Below are 19,556 nucleotides of genomic sequence, written 5' to 3'. Positions count from 1 at the left end.
AATAACATGCACTTCTTCCACGGCGGCTTGGAGAAAATAAACTAGCTTTAAGCAGCTAACAAAAAGCGGACACTAAAAAACCGATAGTAACAAAAACAACAACCAAAAAAATTTGGACGAACTTGTAAAAAAGAATGCATTCATAGTCACGACAAAAATTTGACAATAACAAGCAATAAGGTACCGTACTAACATACACTTACAACATAGGCATGTATGTATGCATATACTATACTTACATATATATAATATATAAGTAAATTGTCATACTAGAAGCACAATTGTTGAGTTGAGTGATATTGATATTACTTTATTGGTAAGTGTACTATTTATAGAAAATTTATATATTTTAATTAAAAAATCAAGATCTACAGTTATAACAAATTTAAAAGAAACCATTTTACTAGGCAGAAAATTTAGTTTTCTGGTGAGACTTTATCGAATAATCTAATTTTTAAAATTTTCCGTTAAATGCATACTTTAGAAACTGCAGCGTAAATTTTAAAGTCGTCTAGCATACATACAGCAACATGCTAAGATCACTTCTTAACGATACTTGAAATCACAAATCAGCCGAAGTAAATGTGATTACCCACTTTGCCGATTTTCGGTAATGTTAGAATAGTATTGCTGTTGTTTGTGTCCGATTTCAGAAAAGGTCTTGTGAACAGTTTTCAAAGTAAAAGCTCGAATATGTACATTTGTATTTTAGCAGTGCATAAAATAGTAAGTAGTGAGTGCACGAGTGCATTGGCGCGGCTAAGTAAATCCAATAGTGGTGGGGAAGGTAAAAGCAGTCTCTAACTCAAAAGATCGTGACCGCATGTCTTAAATGCATAATGACCGTAAAGTAGTTCCTGCTGCAGCAGCAGCAGCAGCAACAGCTATCAACAACGGCCACAGTAAAAACAGCAGCAATGAAGAGTCGCTAGAATCGTTAGTGTTTAGTGAACGCTCCAAACTAGCCAAAAATAAATTCCACGGCGTGAAAGAAAAGAAAAGTCAGCTAAGGCATTTCAACCTTAAATGATTTGGCCCGAATAAGCCAGACTTGGTGTTGCACGCGGACGAGATTTGACAGACACAGACAGACTGGCAATCGGGCGGAGTGTGTGTGCGAGCCAGCTGGGTCAGTGATTTGGATTAGAGTATGGGAGCCTTCGTAAACATTGCATATGGACTCATGGACTTATTCGTATGTATTTACAGTTGGCGGAGAAAAAGTGCAAGACAAACGAGCAAGCGCAAGTCATTTACTTATTGGAAATTTACCGATTTCTAAATTCTGGCATAATTTTGGCATTGTTGGCATATTAATTTTTTTGTTTTTGTTGTTTCTTGTTGTCTTTATCAAAACTCATCAATATCTAGTTAACTATACTTTATTGCTTTGTTGAAAATCTTTGTTGAATAACTTGATTATGTACTAATTTATGCGATGTTGTTGGGCTGGTCTGTTATTTTTGGATGATAAATAAAAGCATAGGTTTTAGTGCTGACACTTTGAGTGAATGGAGAGTTTTGTGAGTACGTGGATAATACGAGATAATTTTGTGTGAAAAAACATGGCCCTATTTGATTATTCGCGACGGTTTTATTAGTTTAATAGCTAAGATCCCATAAAGCGCCGTAACAAGTTATTAATCAACTATTGAGTAGCATTTATATGTAGCTAGTATTATGACCAACGCGGAGGACGAAAAGCTAAAACAAGTGAACACGACAACCAACAACCAACAAAGCACTTCGCCGATCGATTGGCATGTGCCGTGTTTACCTGCACAAGATCTCGTTACCCAAATCGCTATTGACTAAACATCAAGGAATACAATGTAGAAAATCAGTTAACAAAATATCCACCAGCCGGTCAATGACATGATTCAATAGACGGCCAAGCAGTCAGACTAGATCGATGCAGGCGAGGTGTGACCAAAACATACAAGATATATGTAAAGTGAATAACAATCCTAATCGAAAATAAAGCTAAGTGGAATCAAAATGCAATGAAACACCAATGCTTCAGCTACTAAATAAACGTAAAAAGAAATGGGGTAGTCGAATGTTTGTTTGGAGAAACGTTGAGCTGCTCACTAAGCAGTAGAAGCACAGACATGGCCGCAGAAGTACATTACGTTTGTAAAAGCGGCAGTGTGCATTCCCGGCGATCTAACCAAGCAAGTAGACAATTGACGGCGCCGATCGTGTCTCCCACAACCCAGAAATATCTGCTGAGCGGCAGAGAAAACACCATGAGAGATTTAGCAGAGGCAGATGTGCAGCATGTCGACGTTGTCGTAGAAAAATACAAAAATATACCCAACGAAGTCTTACGCTATACGACAAAAACTGTGTGCACATGAATGACTGATCGGTTGAAGTTTATGGACAGCAATTCAACTACAATTGTAATTTTTGTCTCAGTCACCTTAGCAACGACTCTGTGTGGACAGCCGATTGCCACTTTGCGTTACCTGTATTGGTTCGCTTTTGCAACATGCAACATTCAGCAGCCGTGACAGACCATATCACATAGCTCTAGCACAATGCGAAAATTACTTTCAATGTCTCTAACAACGATTCGCCGTTTACATTTTCTTCGCAAATTTAGCTGCACCTTGACCAAACTGTGTGGAAGTTATGTATTTGACAGTATGCTTTATCGTGCTGTCACCAGTGCGATACTGTTGGTATTGCTGCCGATTAGCGAGCGGACCCATTGCGCTTGTAAATAAGCGACGTTAAAGCGTGTTGTATTAATGTTCATAAAGTGGTATCTTGACGTCAATAAACGTCGCCCGTCCAACAGCCAACCAGCCGAAATGCTTCCTCTGCGAACAAGAGTCAGCGGCTAACTGTTGCTGAGGTGTACAAAGAGAAAGAGAGAGTCTAGATTGTAGCGACAAATTCGCTGCGTGCGCTATGCGTATTGGATTAAATCGCTAAGTGAAAAGGTAAAGCTAGTACGTTCTTGTGTATAAAGGTAGTTGTGAAGTTGCAGTGTAGGTTCCACTTCTACGAAACTAAAGTTTATAAATTCTTACCTTCCAAAATAAATGGACGCACTAACTGACGGTCTGCTCTCTTGCAATTCAAAGTGAGATTATATAAGAATAATGTTAACTATATATAGACACACATACCTTGAAATAAGCAAATAAATAACATAATACTTATGCATAGCTTAGATATTAAAAATAAGAAATCTAAACATTTCATGGAAACATATATGTATATGATACGTAGTATTTATTAAAAAGTAATAAATAAATATATAAAATTAAATAAATAAATATAAAAATATTGATAAAATTTAGTAAATGTAATGTGCCTGAATGCTCCAACTGGTGTTTCCTCCCTCATCGGGCCTTTTAACTGTTGCAAGAAATTTTGAAACTTAGTGCTGTGTGACACCAATGCATTTTATCCAGATACGTGTATTAGTTCAGTGTGAGAGGTGTAGATATTTATATGAATGTGTGTGCATGAGTGTTTGGTATGTAATAAACAAATGCTGATGCATGAAACGAAGAAAATATATTAGTTAAGAAAATAAAATATAATCAATGCGGTAAGCAACTACAAACTACAAGAGCACATTACTACGCAGGCTGGCACTTAATGCAATAGTAAAGCTAATAATTAGCTTAGAAATGCATTGCGTCAACGGAGGATATGCGCAATTGCCATTGCCTACACGATAAATTAGAGGCAAATAACAAGGTTAAATGGTATACCTTACTTATAGTAAAGCTACTTTATTTGTTGCATTTGTTAACATTACTTTTCTGAGATCTAGATCTACTTTTACTACTGCTAATACATACAAAAAGTATAAAGAGAATTTCAATTTTAAAAGTGTCTATGCAGAACTCTACAACAGATAGTACGAATTTGTCTACAAATAACAAATGGCAGCTAAAGAAAGTATAAGAAGATCTCTTTAGCCATACATACATATGGAAAATTACCACTAAAAACGTATTTGAAAGTAGTATTTCAAAACCATACTATTTTCAAAGATGCTTTTGTTGCGGAATCATTTTCTAAATAACGTTAAAAACTGCTAATGAATTTTACATTCTAATGATTATAATCGATTTAGTGCATCGAACAAAAACTCAATTTTACTTAGCCTGTTCACAAACGTTTGTTGTTGTTTTTTAAATAAATTTTCACTTATTTTTCCAAAATTAAAAATTTTGAGTCGTTAAAAATTTAGAAATCTGCAAAATCCAATAACAATACTGATTTTAAATCTTAAATACTAATTTCTGGCAACTTATGCTACAAGAAAAGTAACAAAGTTTAACCCGTAAACTGCGTGTTTAATTTTGTTCATAAAGCGTGAACTAAAATATTAAATAAAAAGCACGTAGTTTTGAAATTTAAATTTTAAGCAACAAAATTGTATATTTTTACTATTCTTTTTCAACATCCACTTCTTAGTCTCCAAATTTTTAACCAAAATTACTACTAGAATAAATTAGACTTACATACCTACGTATTATACTAAATAAATAAATTAGTTAGCACTTATTACTAAACTTGCTTAATCTTCGATTAAACTTTTTGGGCACACTGAAGGCATATCACTTGGACATACATACATACACGTACATAATACATATATAAATATATTCATATACCTACTAATACATATGTTTTATTTAATAATTATTTTACGTAAAATTAAATAAGGTGATTGCAACGTCTAACAAAATATACAACTAATCTCTTTAAATTACAGCGTTCTATTTCTAATTAAGTATCTAATAACAGCTCGTTACTAACGATCTGCTTTTATACACTGATCGACCGAGTTCAACACACGGCTGCGCTTCGCCGCGTTCACTTATGGTATGTACATATGAGTATAGCTAACACGTAGTATGCTAAGTGGACTAGACTAAACACTATGTGATCCAAATACTACGGCAGCTCTAACAACTTTGATTTGTCACATTTTTGCAACTATTTTCTTAGTTCAAACTACAATTGCCACCTACTGCCAAAACTGTACGGCGAGTATCTATAACTGGGACTACCAAACGAAGCGCCACTACTCACACCGAACGGTGTGCTATGGTGGAACATATCAAAAGCTGAACCGAAGGCAGAACGTGGCGGTGTCTGATAGAACATAGCCGCTGTGGCAGCTGCCGCTGCGGCTTGTTGTTGATCTTGTGCCGTCTGCGAATGGTTAAGTGCATTGTATTGGTGTTGGGAAGAAGTTGGATGCGGCGTTTGATATGTACCACCATGATTACTAACTGCGGTACCAGGAGCGGCAGCGACAGTGGTTTGTGTGGCGTTATTACTCAAAGGCGAAGCGGTTAGGTTATTGAGAAGGGACGAACCGATTTGCGATTGAGTATTTATAGAAGCGCCCAGACCACTACTATTGTTGTGACTCGCGTTCGAGGTAGATGTGGTTGTGTTGGTAGTGTTAGAATTGGTGGTGACTGGGCCCGCAGAATTAGCACTGGCATACAAGGCAGCAAGTAAATCGTCGGTGCTGGTCAAGTGAGCGGAGTTTTTATGACTTGGCGCACAAGAGCTGAAAGCACTTGTGGCCGAGTGTCCAAGACCGTTTGCCGAACTTGTGGCGAGCTGCTGCGATGTCGGCTTGCGATCATCGTTTTCTTGATAATGCTCAGTGTTTCCTGCATTTCCGCAGTTCTGATCTTGTGTTGATCTAGATGTCGCTGTAGATGGTGTCAGAGCTGCATTTGCAGTAACCAATGATGCATTTTGCGTGACCGCTTCAACACCAGCTACACTTTTCATAAATGCGGCCAGATGAAAAGCGGCTGCCGATGTGTGTTGTTGAGATTCTGTTTCTAGCCGATTGAGCTCTTCGAGATGATCACGCACCACCAACAAAACTTGCTCGTGCAAAAGATCTGCATTAGCGCCCGTCGTTACCGATCCAGCAGTTTTGCTTGTCACGGAAGTATCTGAATGCTCGCTGTTGTTATTCGTGCTGGCCGCAGATGCCAAGGCACACACTTTAGCTGAAACTTTAGTAAGCAGCGCCGGAATATCCCGGTAAAGGATGTCCAACAACTTACCAGTGGTGAAGAGCACAATCGCTTTGAGACAGGAATATTCAGCCGAGTCGACATGTAGCGCCTTCAATTTTTCCACCTGTTCCTGGAAGATGCGTATATGGTCCATGAATGCAACGACACGATCCGCCGCCATCGGCGATGCGTGCAATCCTGCAGCAGCCAATAGTGGGGCCACGTGTAATGGCATTGAACATTGGCTCGCATTTAAGACGAATAGTTCGGACCAGACCAGACGTAATAGCGCTACTTGATCCGTCACTTGTAGCTCAGGAAAAAACGGGATATTCTTGGCCCACTCGACGGCAGAAAATAGTAAACGCGCGGCTAGTTCGCAGATATTATCGATACCCATAATATTGTTCGGTTGCATGCATTGACCATAACGGGATGTTGGGTAGGGTTCTGCGCGCAGTAACAATGAAATGTAGGAACTAAGATAGGAGTGACCATTGAATCCGGCAACAGACATGGGATCGCCATTCGCTAGCTGGTATTGACCATGCATGCCGGCTAAGCCGGGCTGAGTGGGTGGCACACGACCGCGCTGAACAGCTGCAAAGAAAGACAGAGAAAGAAAAAACATAAACATTAGTATGAGCATACAAGTATGAGGGGCTAAGAGTAAGACAGTGCCTGTAGGTTGTCTATGCCTGTGGCACAGCTGGTAACTTAATACCTTATTTAAATATCTAATTTTCAAATTTTCAAATACGAACAATTACAACAAGACTATTATTTTGACCACGACATCACACGCCGAACAATGCGGCTGCCAGATAACGTCGTAGATACGCATACAAAGTGTGGCATGTTTTCAGGCGCGGTCACATGCACAAAGAACGCGACGACGACGACATAACTCAGACCTTTACAATGCAAAAAACCCCTAAACTATCAGCCAAAACAAAAGGATATCAACAACCTCAATCTGGGCGCATTGTAATGGGAAGCTTCTACAAGAAGACACAGCGATATAGCAGATGAAGCAAGGTAAATAATATGGTTTCAAAGATTTAGCAAGAAACATAGCATAACACAAACAGCCGAAGAGCATACATTGCAACCCCTTGGCAAGCATAGTGGCGACAGACTGAAGATACTAAGATACTTTTTAGCATAGCGCAGCGTTGCGTCATTAAACGAGATACTTTTTGAGCATTGAAACTGCAAAAGACGTTACACCCGTTGCTGGAATAGCGCACATATACATAGAGACGTGGGGAAGAGGTCAAGAAACAACCCCCTGTCGCTTTTGCTTAAGCAAAACGCCGCCAGCTAAGTTTTCGTCTAAGTGTTAATATGTATTTACTCGTATATTGTAAAATATATTTTCAACAAATCTACAACACAAATTTGCATTGCTATTTTGAGTGCTGAGTGAATTTACTTTTAATTAAAATGCACAATTTACAAACGTTAATATGCACTCACACACACACATAAACGCTTATGCTTACATACGAGAAATATACTTATACTATATAGTATTTATTGTGAGTACCGATGTGGCGTGGAAACGCAAGAAATCATTTGCAACACGTGAAGCTTTCGTGAAATCATTTTACAAAAACAATACTAACATATGTGCATATATAACTAAAAGTGTGTAAGGCTGAGAATGCTTGTTGCAGAAGTGTTTGTACCTCTTGTTTAGTATTATCATATACTTTTGACAGACAGTAAAGGGACTCCTTCGATTAAGCAAATAATTCCTTAAGTTCACAGTTTTAATTGCAATAATTACATTTACAAATTGGATCCAACCAGAGAAGGAGTTAAAAAGCCATACACATACATTTTTTGTTTCACGAGTATCACATTTTTTTTTTGATTCTGAATCGATCTATGCAACATCTTAGAAAATCCTTTTGTTATAGGAAAAAGCATGTTTAGGTATTTTTCTGTCTACTTGTATTTCAGCTGAAGAAAACGTCGGAGACACTATAAAACATATACATAAATGATCAGCCTGATGAGCTGAGTTGATTTAGCCATGTCCGTTTGACCGTCCCGAACTAGTCCCTCAGCCTTTAAGCTATCGATCTGAAATTTTGCACCTGTTATTTTCTCACTAAGAAGCTGCTCATTTGTCGGAACGGCCGATATCGGACCACTATAGCATATAGCTGCCATATTAACTGAACGATCGTAATCAAGTTCTTGTATTGGAAACTTTTTTATTTGACGAGGTATCTTTACGAAATTTGGCATGAGTTTTTTGCTAAGGCAACAATACAATCTCCGAAGAAATTTTATAGATCGGATGACTATAGCATATAGCTACCATATTAACTGAACGATTGGAGTAAAAATTTGCATGGGAAACTTTTGTTATTTGACGAGGTATCTTCACGAAATCGGAGCGGAATCAAGTTATTGTACGGAACCTTTGTACCTGTGAAGGGTACTACAGCTTCGGTGCAACCGAAATTAACGTTTTTTTTTACTTTTAAATAGAGCTCACTGAAGTGTTTTCATTAAATTGCAACTCCTGGTAAAACGCAACTTTTTAATTTAAATCAATAAATAAATAGCGTTTGCCCAGTTAGCTGGGAAACGCTTCGTCATATGTACATACGAGTACATAGTGCAAATGTACGCACTCACAACGAAGCTGAAATAATATGCAAGCTTTATCATTTGTGGAAATCTGCTAAAAATGGTTATGAATGCGGGGCAAATAAATAAAGCGGAGAACAATGGAGCCCGAGGTGTTGGAGTGTGTATTAGGATATTGAAATGGTAAATGGTAAACACTCCTGCAGTGCAACAAATGGAATTCTTATAATTTTCAAGCTTTAATACTTTATTGAATTGATTTCGTAGCATTTATTTATATTCGAATGCGCACGATACATTCAAACGTTACACTGTGACCGGCATGTGCATTCTATGGACTTTTCATAATCTACACATTCTTCATTCTCTCCATTAAACAATATTTTAAATAATGTAATGATTGTAGAATTTATCTTCGCGATGGTCAGCGCGCTGGTCATTTTTAGACCCTTCCTGTCTTTTTCTTTTTATTTATGGCAATTAAAAACTGTATATGCAAATTTGTGCGCAACTAAGGGTGGATGAAGCGGGTTTGACAAGTTTTTGAGTATCAAATTTGCTTTGAAGACAAACAGTTCCTTAGCAAGGCAACTAAGTGAAATAAAATTTCTTTAAAAAATATTTTATTCTGGTCAACACATGCTACCTTTTCACTAATGCTCTTCCCCTTTTCCTATTTGCTTTAGATTACTCTCTTTCTCTCTATCTTTGCTAAAAACATGAAATATGCAGGACGACAATTAAATCGACAATGCATTTATGTAATTGTGTTTTGATTTAAGTTCCTCTTTCCATTACTTTTTATTGTCGCTTGCTTGGCTTTGCTTCTAGGACTGAGTGAGTGAACGAGCCGTTCAGCTGTTGTACCGTCGACTAGTACCCAGTGACAAACTCAGGTAGATTTGCGTGAACTGGACATCTAAACTGGTTTTTGAGCGTACACAAAAACCCAGAAACATTCTAATGCATTTTGACCGGTTGACCACCGCCTCTGACAATTAACTGTCCAACCGGACACTAAGTTAAAAATGAGCCTGGGAAAGTATGGTTCGGTTGCCTTTTTGGCACCTTTCTGCCCTTTGTACGCCATTGTTGCCGCTCTTTGTGACCATAACCACAATCATTTGATCCTCACGCTGCGAGTCATTCTGAAGCGTTGCAAGTATTTAAGCTGATGCTGTGTGGTTTAAGCACTTATGCAAATATGACTACATATTTGGATTTGATATTTTGTCACATTTTGTTTTTGTGAAAATCTAAGCGGTGTAAAAACAACAAACATCTCACGCCAAAGTGTCCCATTTACCCAACTCTCTCTCTCTTTATATTTAAACTTTAAGTATTTTCTATATGCATATGTACTATGCTGAGTCTTAGCTGATATTTCTGGTGAAGAGACCTAGCGTATAGACAAAAGTTACGTAGAATCAAAACTTAATATTCCTCAAACAGTGCCGTTTATTTAAACTGAGTTGCCTGTACTACGAAATTCTTTTTAAGTTTTTGGTTAATTTTTGTATTGCTTGTGCAACGCAAACTAGTTTTGCATGCAATGATTGCGCACATATCATATATATGTCCATAAATATGTATCTACATATGTACCACGCATCTCTGCATTTTCTGTACTGCTGCGACGTTCAGGTACAAGTGTGTGTCTTCCGTTAGCAACAATTGCCGCAACAGTTTAATTGTATTAACCTACCACCGTGGCAACTTTGACGCTGAACCTTAAACTTGTTGACCATTTCTTACACTGGGTTGTCAAGACTTGCCCTTTGCCCAGTTTTTTATCGCTTTTTATTTGTGCTGATTATGTATTTTCATATGTCTTTATTTCGGGAGAAAACTAAACTTCTCGTTTTGAACTTTTTATGTACTCTCCTTCGGCTTGTTAAAAGGGTGTTTTATGCTAAAAAATGTTGTCATTTAAATTTGCTGGAAAAGTTCTCACGATATTTCAGTGGTGTTACGAATAACTGCGGACTACTGGATTTATGTTGAACCAGTTTTGCAATCATACATACAATCTACGTTCGAAAATGCGTGCATGTGTTGAAAGAAAAAAACCGACATGAATTTTACAAATTTGAAATGAAAATGCTCAATTTTGTTGATGAGAAGCAGTTGAGTTGTAGTTTGGTAAGAGATGTGCAGTGGGGCGGTAGGAAGGTGTTGAACTCTTTTCCTAAACACTGTTGACATTCGACCGTTTCGGATGTCAGTGTTAAACGTGGTCTTCATTGCAAAGTTTACATGACACCCTAACAACAACAACAATGTCAGCAAATGAAAATTGCGACTAACAATAACGAGCCGAGCAGTTGGCAGTAAAATGTCATTAATGCGGTTTATATGACCACTTAAGTGGTAATATTTCGCTGCCAGTGTTCTAAACTGTACACACACACATGCGTAAACACACATGTATTTGCTCATACATGCATACACATATGCGTAGTTAACAAACGATCACCAGCGCTAGCTATAAAGGCGACTAATTGCACTTGTCCTAACAGCATCGACCGTCTAAATACCTGGGCATGTGTTATGTTTATATGAATTATTTTTAATAACATTTACTGCTGCTCAATTACAACCTCAACTGACTGCTTTGCGGTTCACTTTGCGTTTACATTCTTGTCATTTGCCGCTACTCTTGCGTTCCCCACAAATTACAATCGATCTTAACCCAAATCGATTCATGTAATCAACAAATACACATATCTATTAATTATTGCCTATGAAGCGGGTATTTTAAGTGTTCCACCAAACAGCTTTGGCCGCAGCTGAAATTACGCGAGTATTCATTTTCGAAGGATTACAAGAAATCTAAAATTTACTCAAATTATTGCCATTACAACACACACTGAACGAATTACATTTGTATTATCTAATACATATGCTTATGTAGCAAATGTTGGAGTTTTCTGCCAAATTAGTGATGATAATATTTCAGAAACAGAACCTTAAGGGGGTCAGCCCATGTTACGCACTGTTTTTAGGGACAGTACGTAGAACAGTAAATAGTTAGAGCTTTAAGTTATGATTTCTTAATATAACATATATTTCGACAGTATAAAGATAAATTTTAAGCTACAAATATTTTGTAGAACATGTATTTTAGTGTTCTGAACACCGTCGCCTCGAAAAAATGAACTCACACTTCCTGCACGATTTCGGCTGATTGGCTTATAGGCAAAACAAAAAAAATTAAATTAAAAGCATTTTAATCTATAAGACTAAATGCATGGGATGAACTATGATCAAATGAATATAGCAAAAATTGGACTTTTGGTGGATATTTGAGAAAAAAGTTTCGACTTTTAAGTTTTTTTTTTGTTTGTTTTGCTATAAAAAAATCTAAGTTTTGCGAATTTTTGATTGATAACAGTTCCTTCCATACATTAACAAGTGCTATGTGTACGCTATATAACTCATTTAAAGTTTCAAGTCCGCTTAGAATCGCTTTGAACAGGCTTATTTTAACTACAGTAACTTTACAACGACTTTGAATTTTTAAAAATCATTTTACTACCGTATTCTAGACATGTTAAGAAAGCAATTTATGAAATAAAAAGTAAATCGTTATTGTTTGCCCAGCACATGTTATGACCCCCCCCCAAAAAGCATTTGATGGTGTAAATTATTAAGAATTGTTGAATTTCCTCTTGCTTCTTTCTACTTAAAATTTTAGTTTTTCATCCAAATAAATGCGTCTCTATTTTTCTCCCAGTGTATTGCATCGACAGATATGGTGTTATATAATGACAGCCGGATAATTACTATGGACCGCAGCCATAGCAAAACTTATTGCAATTGTTACTCGCTGTAGAGGCAAAATCACTATCGCTATGCAATCTTGTCAAAGTCAACAAGTTTAACAACAAATACAATAGTAAGAGCAGCCTTTAGCTCGAGCCGGTGCACATTTTGAGGAAGCCAACAAAAATTCATAATTCTTACGCATATTTTTAAATGTTAATATTAACGGCAAATAGGAAATTAAATAAAACTGAAATGAAAATGTGCAAATTGAGTAACAAAATGTCATAAAAAGACCTCAAGTTGATTTTTAATAGCAAATAGTTAAGCAGCAACAGCATGTCGGGGGAATTAAAACTGCACATACACATTTATTGATGTATATGTATATAGTAAGTACAAATGTACACGCATATTTTCCGTAATACATGATTTTAAGCATATACATATTTATGAATGTTTACTGTCGAATGCGAAGCAAGTTGCTTGACTGTCAAAAATGACAAGCCAATTATGAAACGAAGCTGTGTCATTAGATTGATAGCTGATAGCTGACAATTAGATTCCACAAAAGAAAATTAAGTGATTCGCGTCTTTCACGCAACTAAATGTCAATAATCGTATAAAACAGAGCTTTTAGCACATATTAACTATTAATTATGCATCGCGTTTGAATTTGAAAATTCAACAGAGTGTTTTTAGTTTTGATTTTCCCAAAGACATTGATCTCTGCCACACATTGCTGTTTAAAATTACTAAATGTGTGATAAGTTAGTGCATTTCTCAAAAGTAGGTTGCTCTACACTTTTCAATAATTTTGTGGTATTAAACTTTTGCAAAAACTGCAATTCGCCTTAAGAATCATTACGTCTACGTAAAGGCCCATAAGTGATCTCAAAGTAGCTTTTTTTTTTTTTGTTGGTAATTTTGGCTCGCAACCGACTGCTTCTATATGTATATAATTTATATTTAGCTCAGGTTATTTGAAGATCAGACCTATTGCTCGGGTGCAAGCAACTATACCAATAGACCTAACGAGAGCCAAATGTCGATTTTCTCTAGCTATTTGGAGCGCGTGGCTAATGCTAGTGATAAACTGTAAAGAATTCTCTCTGCAAAGTCATTGCTAATAAAACCCGAATTGTTTGTATTTTGTTGCTAACATTAGCTATATGGCTTGTCTGTACTTCCGTTTTGACACTGTCCTCTACTTATTGCTTTTAACACTTGCTATGTGACGCGCAAATAGAATGATCTTCTTCGCTTGCTTTCTATTTATTTATTCTCAAATAAACTTACATTAATACAAAACACACATACATCCATTATATGTGAATGTATGTTCGCTTACTCAGCCTCTATATTTGACTTTTAATTGACCCTTTTCATTAGAATGTTGTTGATATACTCTTCGGTTTTTGCTGTTTTCGCAATTTTCTACGTTTGATGAGCGTTGTTTTTTTTTTTTGTTTTTTGTTTGCAATTTTTATATTTCACACACACACACTGAATTTCGTTTGCATTTTATTTATTGCATTCAATTTCAAATTAAAGCCTCAGCAAATAAATGTAAGCACATGGTACTTGAGATAATCGCTTACCTTCGCGTCGCATTCCCATTTTCAGGCACTTTCTTAAACGGCAATATTGACATTGGTTTCGATGATGTTGGTCGATCGGGCAATTTCTGCTCCCCCGACATGAGTACGTTAAGTTGCGTCGCACCGAGCGCTTGAAGAACGATTTACAACCTAAAATAAGAAAAAAGCCTTGTTAAAAACTGTAAAAATCAATATTCAGAAAGCTTAAAATTAGGAAAAAGTCAGCAAAACAAATAAAACAAATATTTCCGAATTGTCTGGGCTTCAGATTAGTTCGAAATATCTGATTGCAAGATGAAGTAAAAGTTGAGTGCGCCCAGTTATGTCAGACAATACAAGAAGATTAAAAGTAATACTTCGATGCAGAGACTTCTTATTAACATGTGAAAATGGGGAAAAAGGTCCTGAGCTTGCCGGCTTTTTAAGCTTTAAATGTGCACGTGAATTACATTTAGTTGAAGCCTTACAATTTTCGTTCCGCGTTCTATTTCTATTAGACAGTGCACAACAATCGAACAAAACTGCAGAAAAACGTCGTGAAAAATGTGAAACTAAAGCCTTGAAATCCTTTCGTAGCCATTTTGCAACGAGTTGCTCAACGATTCTAATATATATCTACTGTGAGCAAAATATGCTGTAAAAACCAAAGGCGATTAAGCAAATGTAAGGGAAAAAGCCTCAGGAATTACACGCGAGTGTGCGCAGACTTTTGTGGTTTCTGAGCAGCCATTTCCAATTGACAACGTGGAATACAAGCAAGACTGCGCAACACACCATCAATGCATTGTAGCGTATAACCAAACTGTTTTGAGGCACTTTACTTATGGTGCAGGCATCAATTCAAGCAATTTCACTATGCATTTTAATGTAGAAACCAAGTTTGGTATGCTACTTAAAGAATCAACTGGATTATAATTTGAAGATGAAATGCATCGTTTTTCATTTGAGAAATACTTAGCTACTTTTAATTAAGTAATTGCTAATGAAATTTTATTTATTAATTTTTTTGAAAATTTCTATTGTGCGGTTATGCGGGCAGCCGTGAAACTGCTATTGGTAACGTCTGCAAATAGGCGCCTGTCTTGATCAAGGCTACAATACCATTCCATTAATTCAGACCGGCAAAAGGCGTTTGTGTACTAGCAGAATCCCTCTGAATAACAGTAAACACAACAGCTAAAGAAAATTAACGTTTTTCGCGTTACCATTGTGTGCAGCAGCTTAGAATATACCCAGATTAAAGAGTCGAACTTGTTTGAATTGGTAGCGGCAACTTCGCAGGAGTTGGAGGGCGACAATCGACCACCAACAACCAGTTTCAATATTATATACGGCGGTAATCGGCAGACAACATTACAGTAAAGGTTCAGCGAGTTGCCGAAAATCTGGGAAAATATGTTGCAAAACAATGACCAAGTGAACGAGTGATTGCGCGTGCGCACACAACAAAAGCAGCATGGCGTGGGCAGATATGATACAATAAATAAAAACAAAGAAAGACGAACTTATAAAAAAAAATGCACAAGCAGATGCGGGCGTGGCGGCAGCAGTAATTGGACATCTTCGGTAAGCGCCGAAATTGTTAGCGATGAAATTAAAAGACACACCGGTCAGCGCCGGTCGAAACTTGACTAAACTGAAACAACGTACACATACACAAAGGGTACCAATCAAAACAAAATAACAACAACTATATATTTTATTCTAATAAAAGGAGCAGTTTACAAATCGTCCATAAACACAAAACATTGCAGACCCCTAAAATCCCCAAAAACATGTTAAAGCATTTTCAGTGCATGTCAAGCGACGAGCGCATTCGAAATTATTACCATTTTGCAGGCCCACCCTTCTGTGGTCATTGAAAGTCCAACCGCGGGATAGAGCGACTGCGCGCAAGTTTGATACCGAATCATGTATTACCATAGATGCGAAAACTCTGAAAGAGTTAAATAATTAACATTTCTGTCTACTAAAAATGATTTTTGTTGAATTGACTACCAGATGAATCGTATATAGACTGAGTTCATCACTATTTCATTCTTGAACTATTTTCGTTTGTTGATTTTCTTTTCCAGCACCGGTTTCATTAATTGTATATATATATGTATGTATGTGTAGTGCGAAAATGCGTTGCCGAAAGTCAAGTCTACGTAAATGTACACAACCACTCTGCCCATCTGTTTCTCAATGCCATTTTACTAGCATACGGGCATGCTTCCCTCTCTGCCATCCGCAGCATTCATTGGTCTTTATCATTATTTCAGATTACTATACTGCGCGGACTGATCTCTGGTATCTTCGTCTGTAGCTAGGTATCTTCATCAATAGGTATAAGCGATACTCCAGCACACTCACACACCGACGCACAAGGCATCGGCTTTAGACGAAGAAGAGCTACAGATGCGGCTGAGATATATTGGGCGCATATGGGCAGTGCTGCACGTAATGCGCAAAAAGTTCAGAAATAATCAAATGGATAAATAAAATAAATAGGATTTCAACACAACCAAACAGTAAAAGCGGGAAGCATCCGCAGCAAAGTTGCCCCGCTGCTCGCGTAGCTAAGAGAGTGTGCTTATTGCAAGGAAATAAAAAAAAGGCGCAATAAAGCTATGGCTTGGAAAAAATCGTGACTCCAGAAATATCGTTGTTTTGCGATCGTATGGATCGTTTATTGTTTGTACGTGTGCATCAAACGCTAGGAACCGCGTGCGCGTTCAAGCACCCCCACCTTCGCGGTGCTATATGAGCAATATGAGCTATGTACTTACATAGGAAGTAGTACGTAGTTAACCAAACAGCTGATACCAACACAAACAACCTGACACGTATCAACATATGCATATATGTATGTATGTATGTAGGTATTTATGTCTGCTTGTTCACAAGGCAAAGAGGCATGCATATGCCGTTTGTAGAGATTGCTGGCTTCAAACAGAAACAGAAAATGGCGAACCCATATTGCAAATGTTAGCGAACGGTGGTCTATGAGTGGTTAGTAGGATAGGGCGAAACACGAGTATTTTGTTGATGACTTTACAGCTTAAAAGGAATTTTATGAGCAGCCACCATTGTTTGAGATATTGTGAGAAATTTTATAAGTTTATAGACGAGTGAGAGCGGCTAAAGCTGAAAGTGCACATACTATATATGTATGTATAGTGGAAAATTCAATTACAATGCATAGCGACAACAAAATCTACACCCGAATTTTGGGCTGTCAGCATATTCGTTTGCCTCATTGACAGAAAAAGGCTTCAAATTGAATTTGCAATCATTTGCTTTTATAATTGTCTACAACTCTTTCTAACGACAACTTCTAATACAACTCAGCTTAGACGAACTACTTTTAAATAGCAAATATCATTACTTTCCAGTCAGCGTCGATTGAAGCATACACATGTTGCAATATGTGGCGACACAAAATTAAGTTCACCTAAATGGTGACTATGCAAAAAAGGCGGAGCAGCAAGGGTAAAACTATTCGTAGTTATTGCGCTTGTGGCGAGGAACTAGCGGGCATCAGCGCGTTCAACTATTTGAGTGGCACAACAAACTAAGTGCACTGTTGTTACATTTAACAGTAAATTCGTGTAGTAATGTTGCAACATTGATGCGCAGCCACCGTCGAGAAAAGTCAATCGCCCAGCAGCAAGATTACTGGCAATGAGTGCTGTTTCAACGTTCAGCGGCGCGGTGTTGGGTGTATGTATCGCTGATATATATTTGGTTAATTGAATCCCATTAAAGGTAATTTTATGGGAGGCGTTAAGCCAAGAAACGTGTGCAACAAGTTGGCCATTAACGGGACTCGAAGCAAATGTGCAAGTTTAGAATGAAAATACTTTTGATATTTAGGGTTTTAACGAAATAAAGATATCTAAAATAAAATGATACAACTAGCAGCAGTGGTAGTGCATTAAAACGCGCGCTTTATTCACCACAGCTAACTAAAAGCGTTAGCACGTTGAGAGAGTTATAGCGTACTTTGTTGCATTCCGTATCAAGCACATACCTACCGACAGCTTAACGTTAGCTCTTCCCTGAATTAGTTCATATGCAGGTAATTTGTTCACAATTAACGATAACCGCTTGGTTAGTTACCAAGAAAGTATTCTACTAAACAAGTAGTGGTGACTAGCAGTTGCATCATCCGCAACCGTATGCCGAAACATGACGCAAGCAATAAAACTGTCAAAATCACTCAAAGCAACAAATAAACTTGTCCAAATGTGAAGGGAATTGCAAGATTAACAAAAAGATATATGTAACATACAAGCTGTAGAAGGTCGAAAAAAGGATGTTAACCGGGTTCAGTTGAGATTTCCATATAATTTCATTGTTTATGTAGTCGCGCCGCTAGCAATAACTACATCGGCAACAACAACAACAGCAACACTGTTCAAAGCGCACGGAAGCGACACTGAGATGTCAACAGCTGATAGGAAGGTCGTAGCGCGACCACGCAACGGAGTAGCTGCAATGCGTTTCAAAGCAGCAAAATATCGTTGTTTAATGTCTTACTTTTGTTGTTGCCATAATGCTTTCGTCTCAATTTACGTCGTAAGCATGCTGCTTGAATTTGTGTTACTTTTCGCTATTGATTGATATCTATAGCACAAAAACAAAAACTGAGATCTAATAAACAGTACCTACAAAAACAAAAAACAGAAAAATAACGAAATTTGCAAGGACAATTTCGCAAACAACGGGCTCAATTTTAAAATGTGTAACAACAGTTAATTAAGTAATATAGCTAATTGCGTAAACACAAAGTCACAAGTGTCAACAACGCAACCGTAATTCTTCAGCAACACATTACGACAATTAACGCATAAAGCTTTCCTGTAACAATTAATTGAACTTGAGCATACTCAATTGACTGCTTTCGCTCAAGAGCATAAGTTTGTATATTAGATGTGGCATTTTCGAAACTAGACTAGTATGTAATGTTGCAATGCTGGAGTTTAGTTCATTGCAAATTGCTAATACACGCAGACAACGCTGGTATTACGGGTATGTTCTCGAGTGCTGTAGACCTACGGTCCATGACTATGATACCATGAACGGGTAATGAAAGTGTATGTAGTTTTGCACGCGCATGCGCACATGCAATAACGCTCGCATTGCTTCGTGGCACAAATTAAAGCATGAAATTGCTTGCACATAACAACAATTCTGCACGGCAATATTATTCTGAGCAATTCGCCGCCAGCAACGCAGTAATACAATAAAAACATGATAAGCCTAAATACAAACATTAACTATATTTGTAGAATACACACAGTAAGATCTTGGCACAGCTTTAGTAAGTGCGTCATGTGACACATCAACAATGTGACGGTTGCAGATCATAATAAGTGCAACAATTATTAGTTCATGCACGCTATAAGCTCGTCGTTTGATTTTCGGCTATCAATTTCAAATAACCAAAATAGATAAGGTTTTTGTACTGGAAAGTCCGCTGTCGGTCGATAAAAGCAATGCAAATCGCAAAAGTAATAGTCTCGCACATGCAAGCGCTTTGTGTTTCACTTTATCGTCACACTGTGTCTCGGTC

The 19,556-nt window shown here is 37.4% G+C and overlaps 1 protein-coding gene across 2 annotated transcripts in view; it reads right to left on the bottom strand.

Annotated features, from left to right (window-relative positions):
• svp (COUP transcription factor 2) overlaps nt 1–19,556 on the bottom strand; it is a 40,058-nt gene that overhangs the window by 7,075 nt on the left and 13,427 nt on the right. The window contains exons 2-4 of one of the 2 annotated variants that reach the window (XM_036377591.2): nt 13,997–14,146; nt 6,008–6,623; nt 4,416–5,941 (exon numbers count right to left, since the gene is read on the bottom strand). In XM_036377591.2, coding sequence (XP_036233484.2) covers nt 4,990–5,941; nt 6,008–6,623; nt 13,997–14,146 — 1,718 coding nt within the window. In that variant the 3' untranslated portion in view covers nt 4,416–4,989. Of the gene's footprint in view, nt 1–4,415; nt 5,942–6,007; nt 6,624–13,996; nt 14,147–19,556 lie in introns of those variants that run through there. The other variant, XM_070111986.1, reaches the window with a different exon arrangement.

Source organism: Bactrocera oleae, chromosome 2 (genome assembly GCF_042242935.1).
Source record: "Bactrocera oleae isolate idBacOlea1 chromosome 2, idBacOlea1, whole genome shotgun sequence".
NCBI lineage: Eukaryota > Metazoa > Arthropoda > Insecta > Diptera > Tephritidae > Bactrocera > Bactrocera oleae.
The sequence above is the reverse complement of the archived record's forward strand: the minus strand, read 5'-3'. Positions and strand labels throughout refer to the sequence as shown.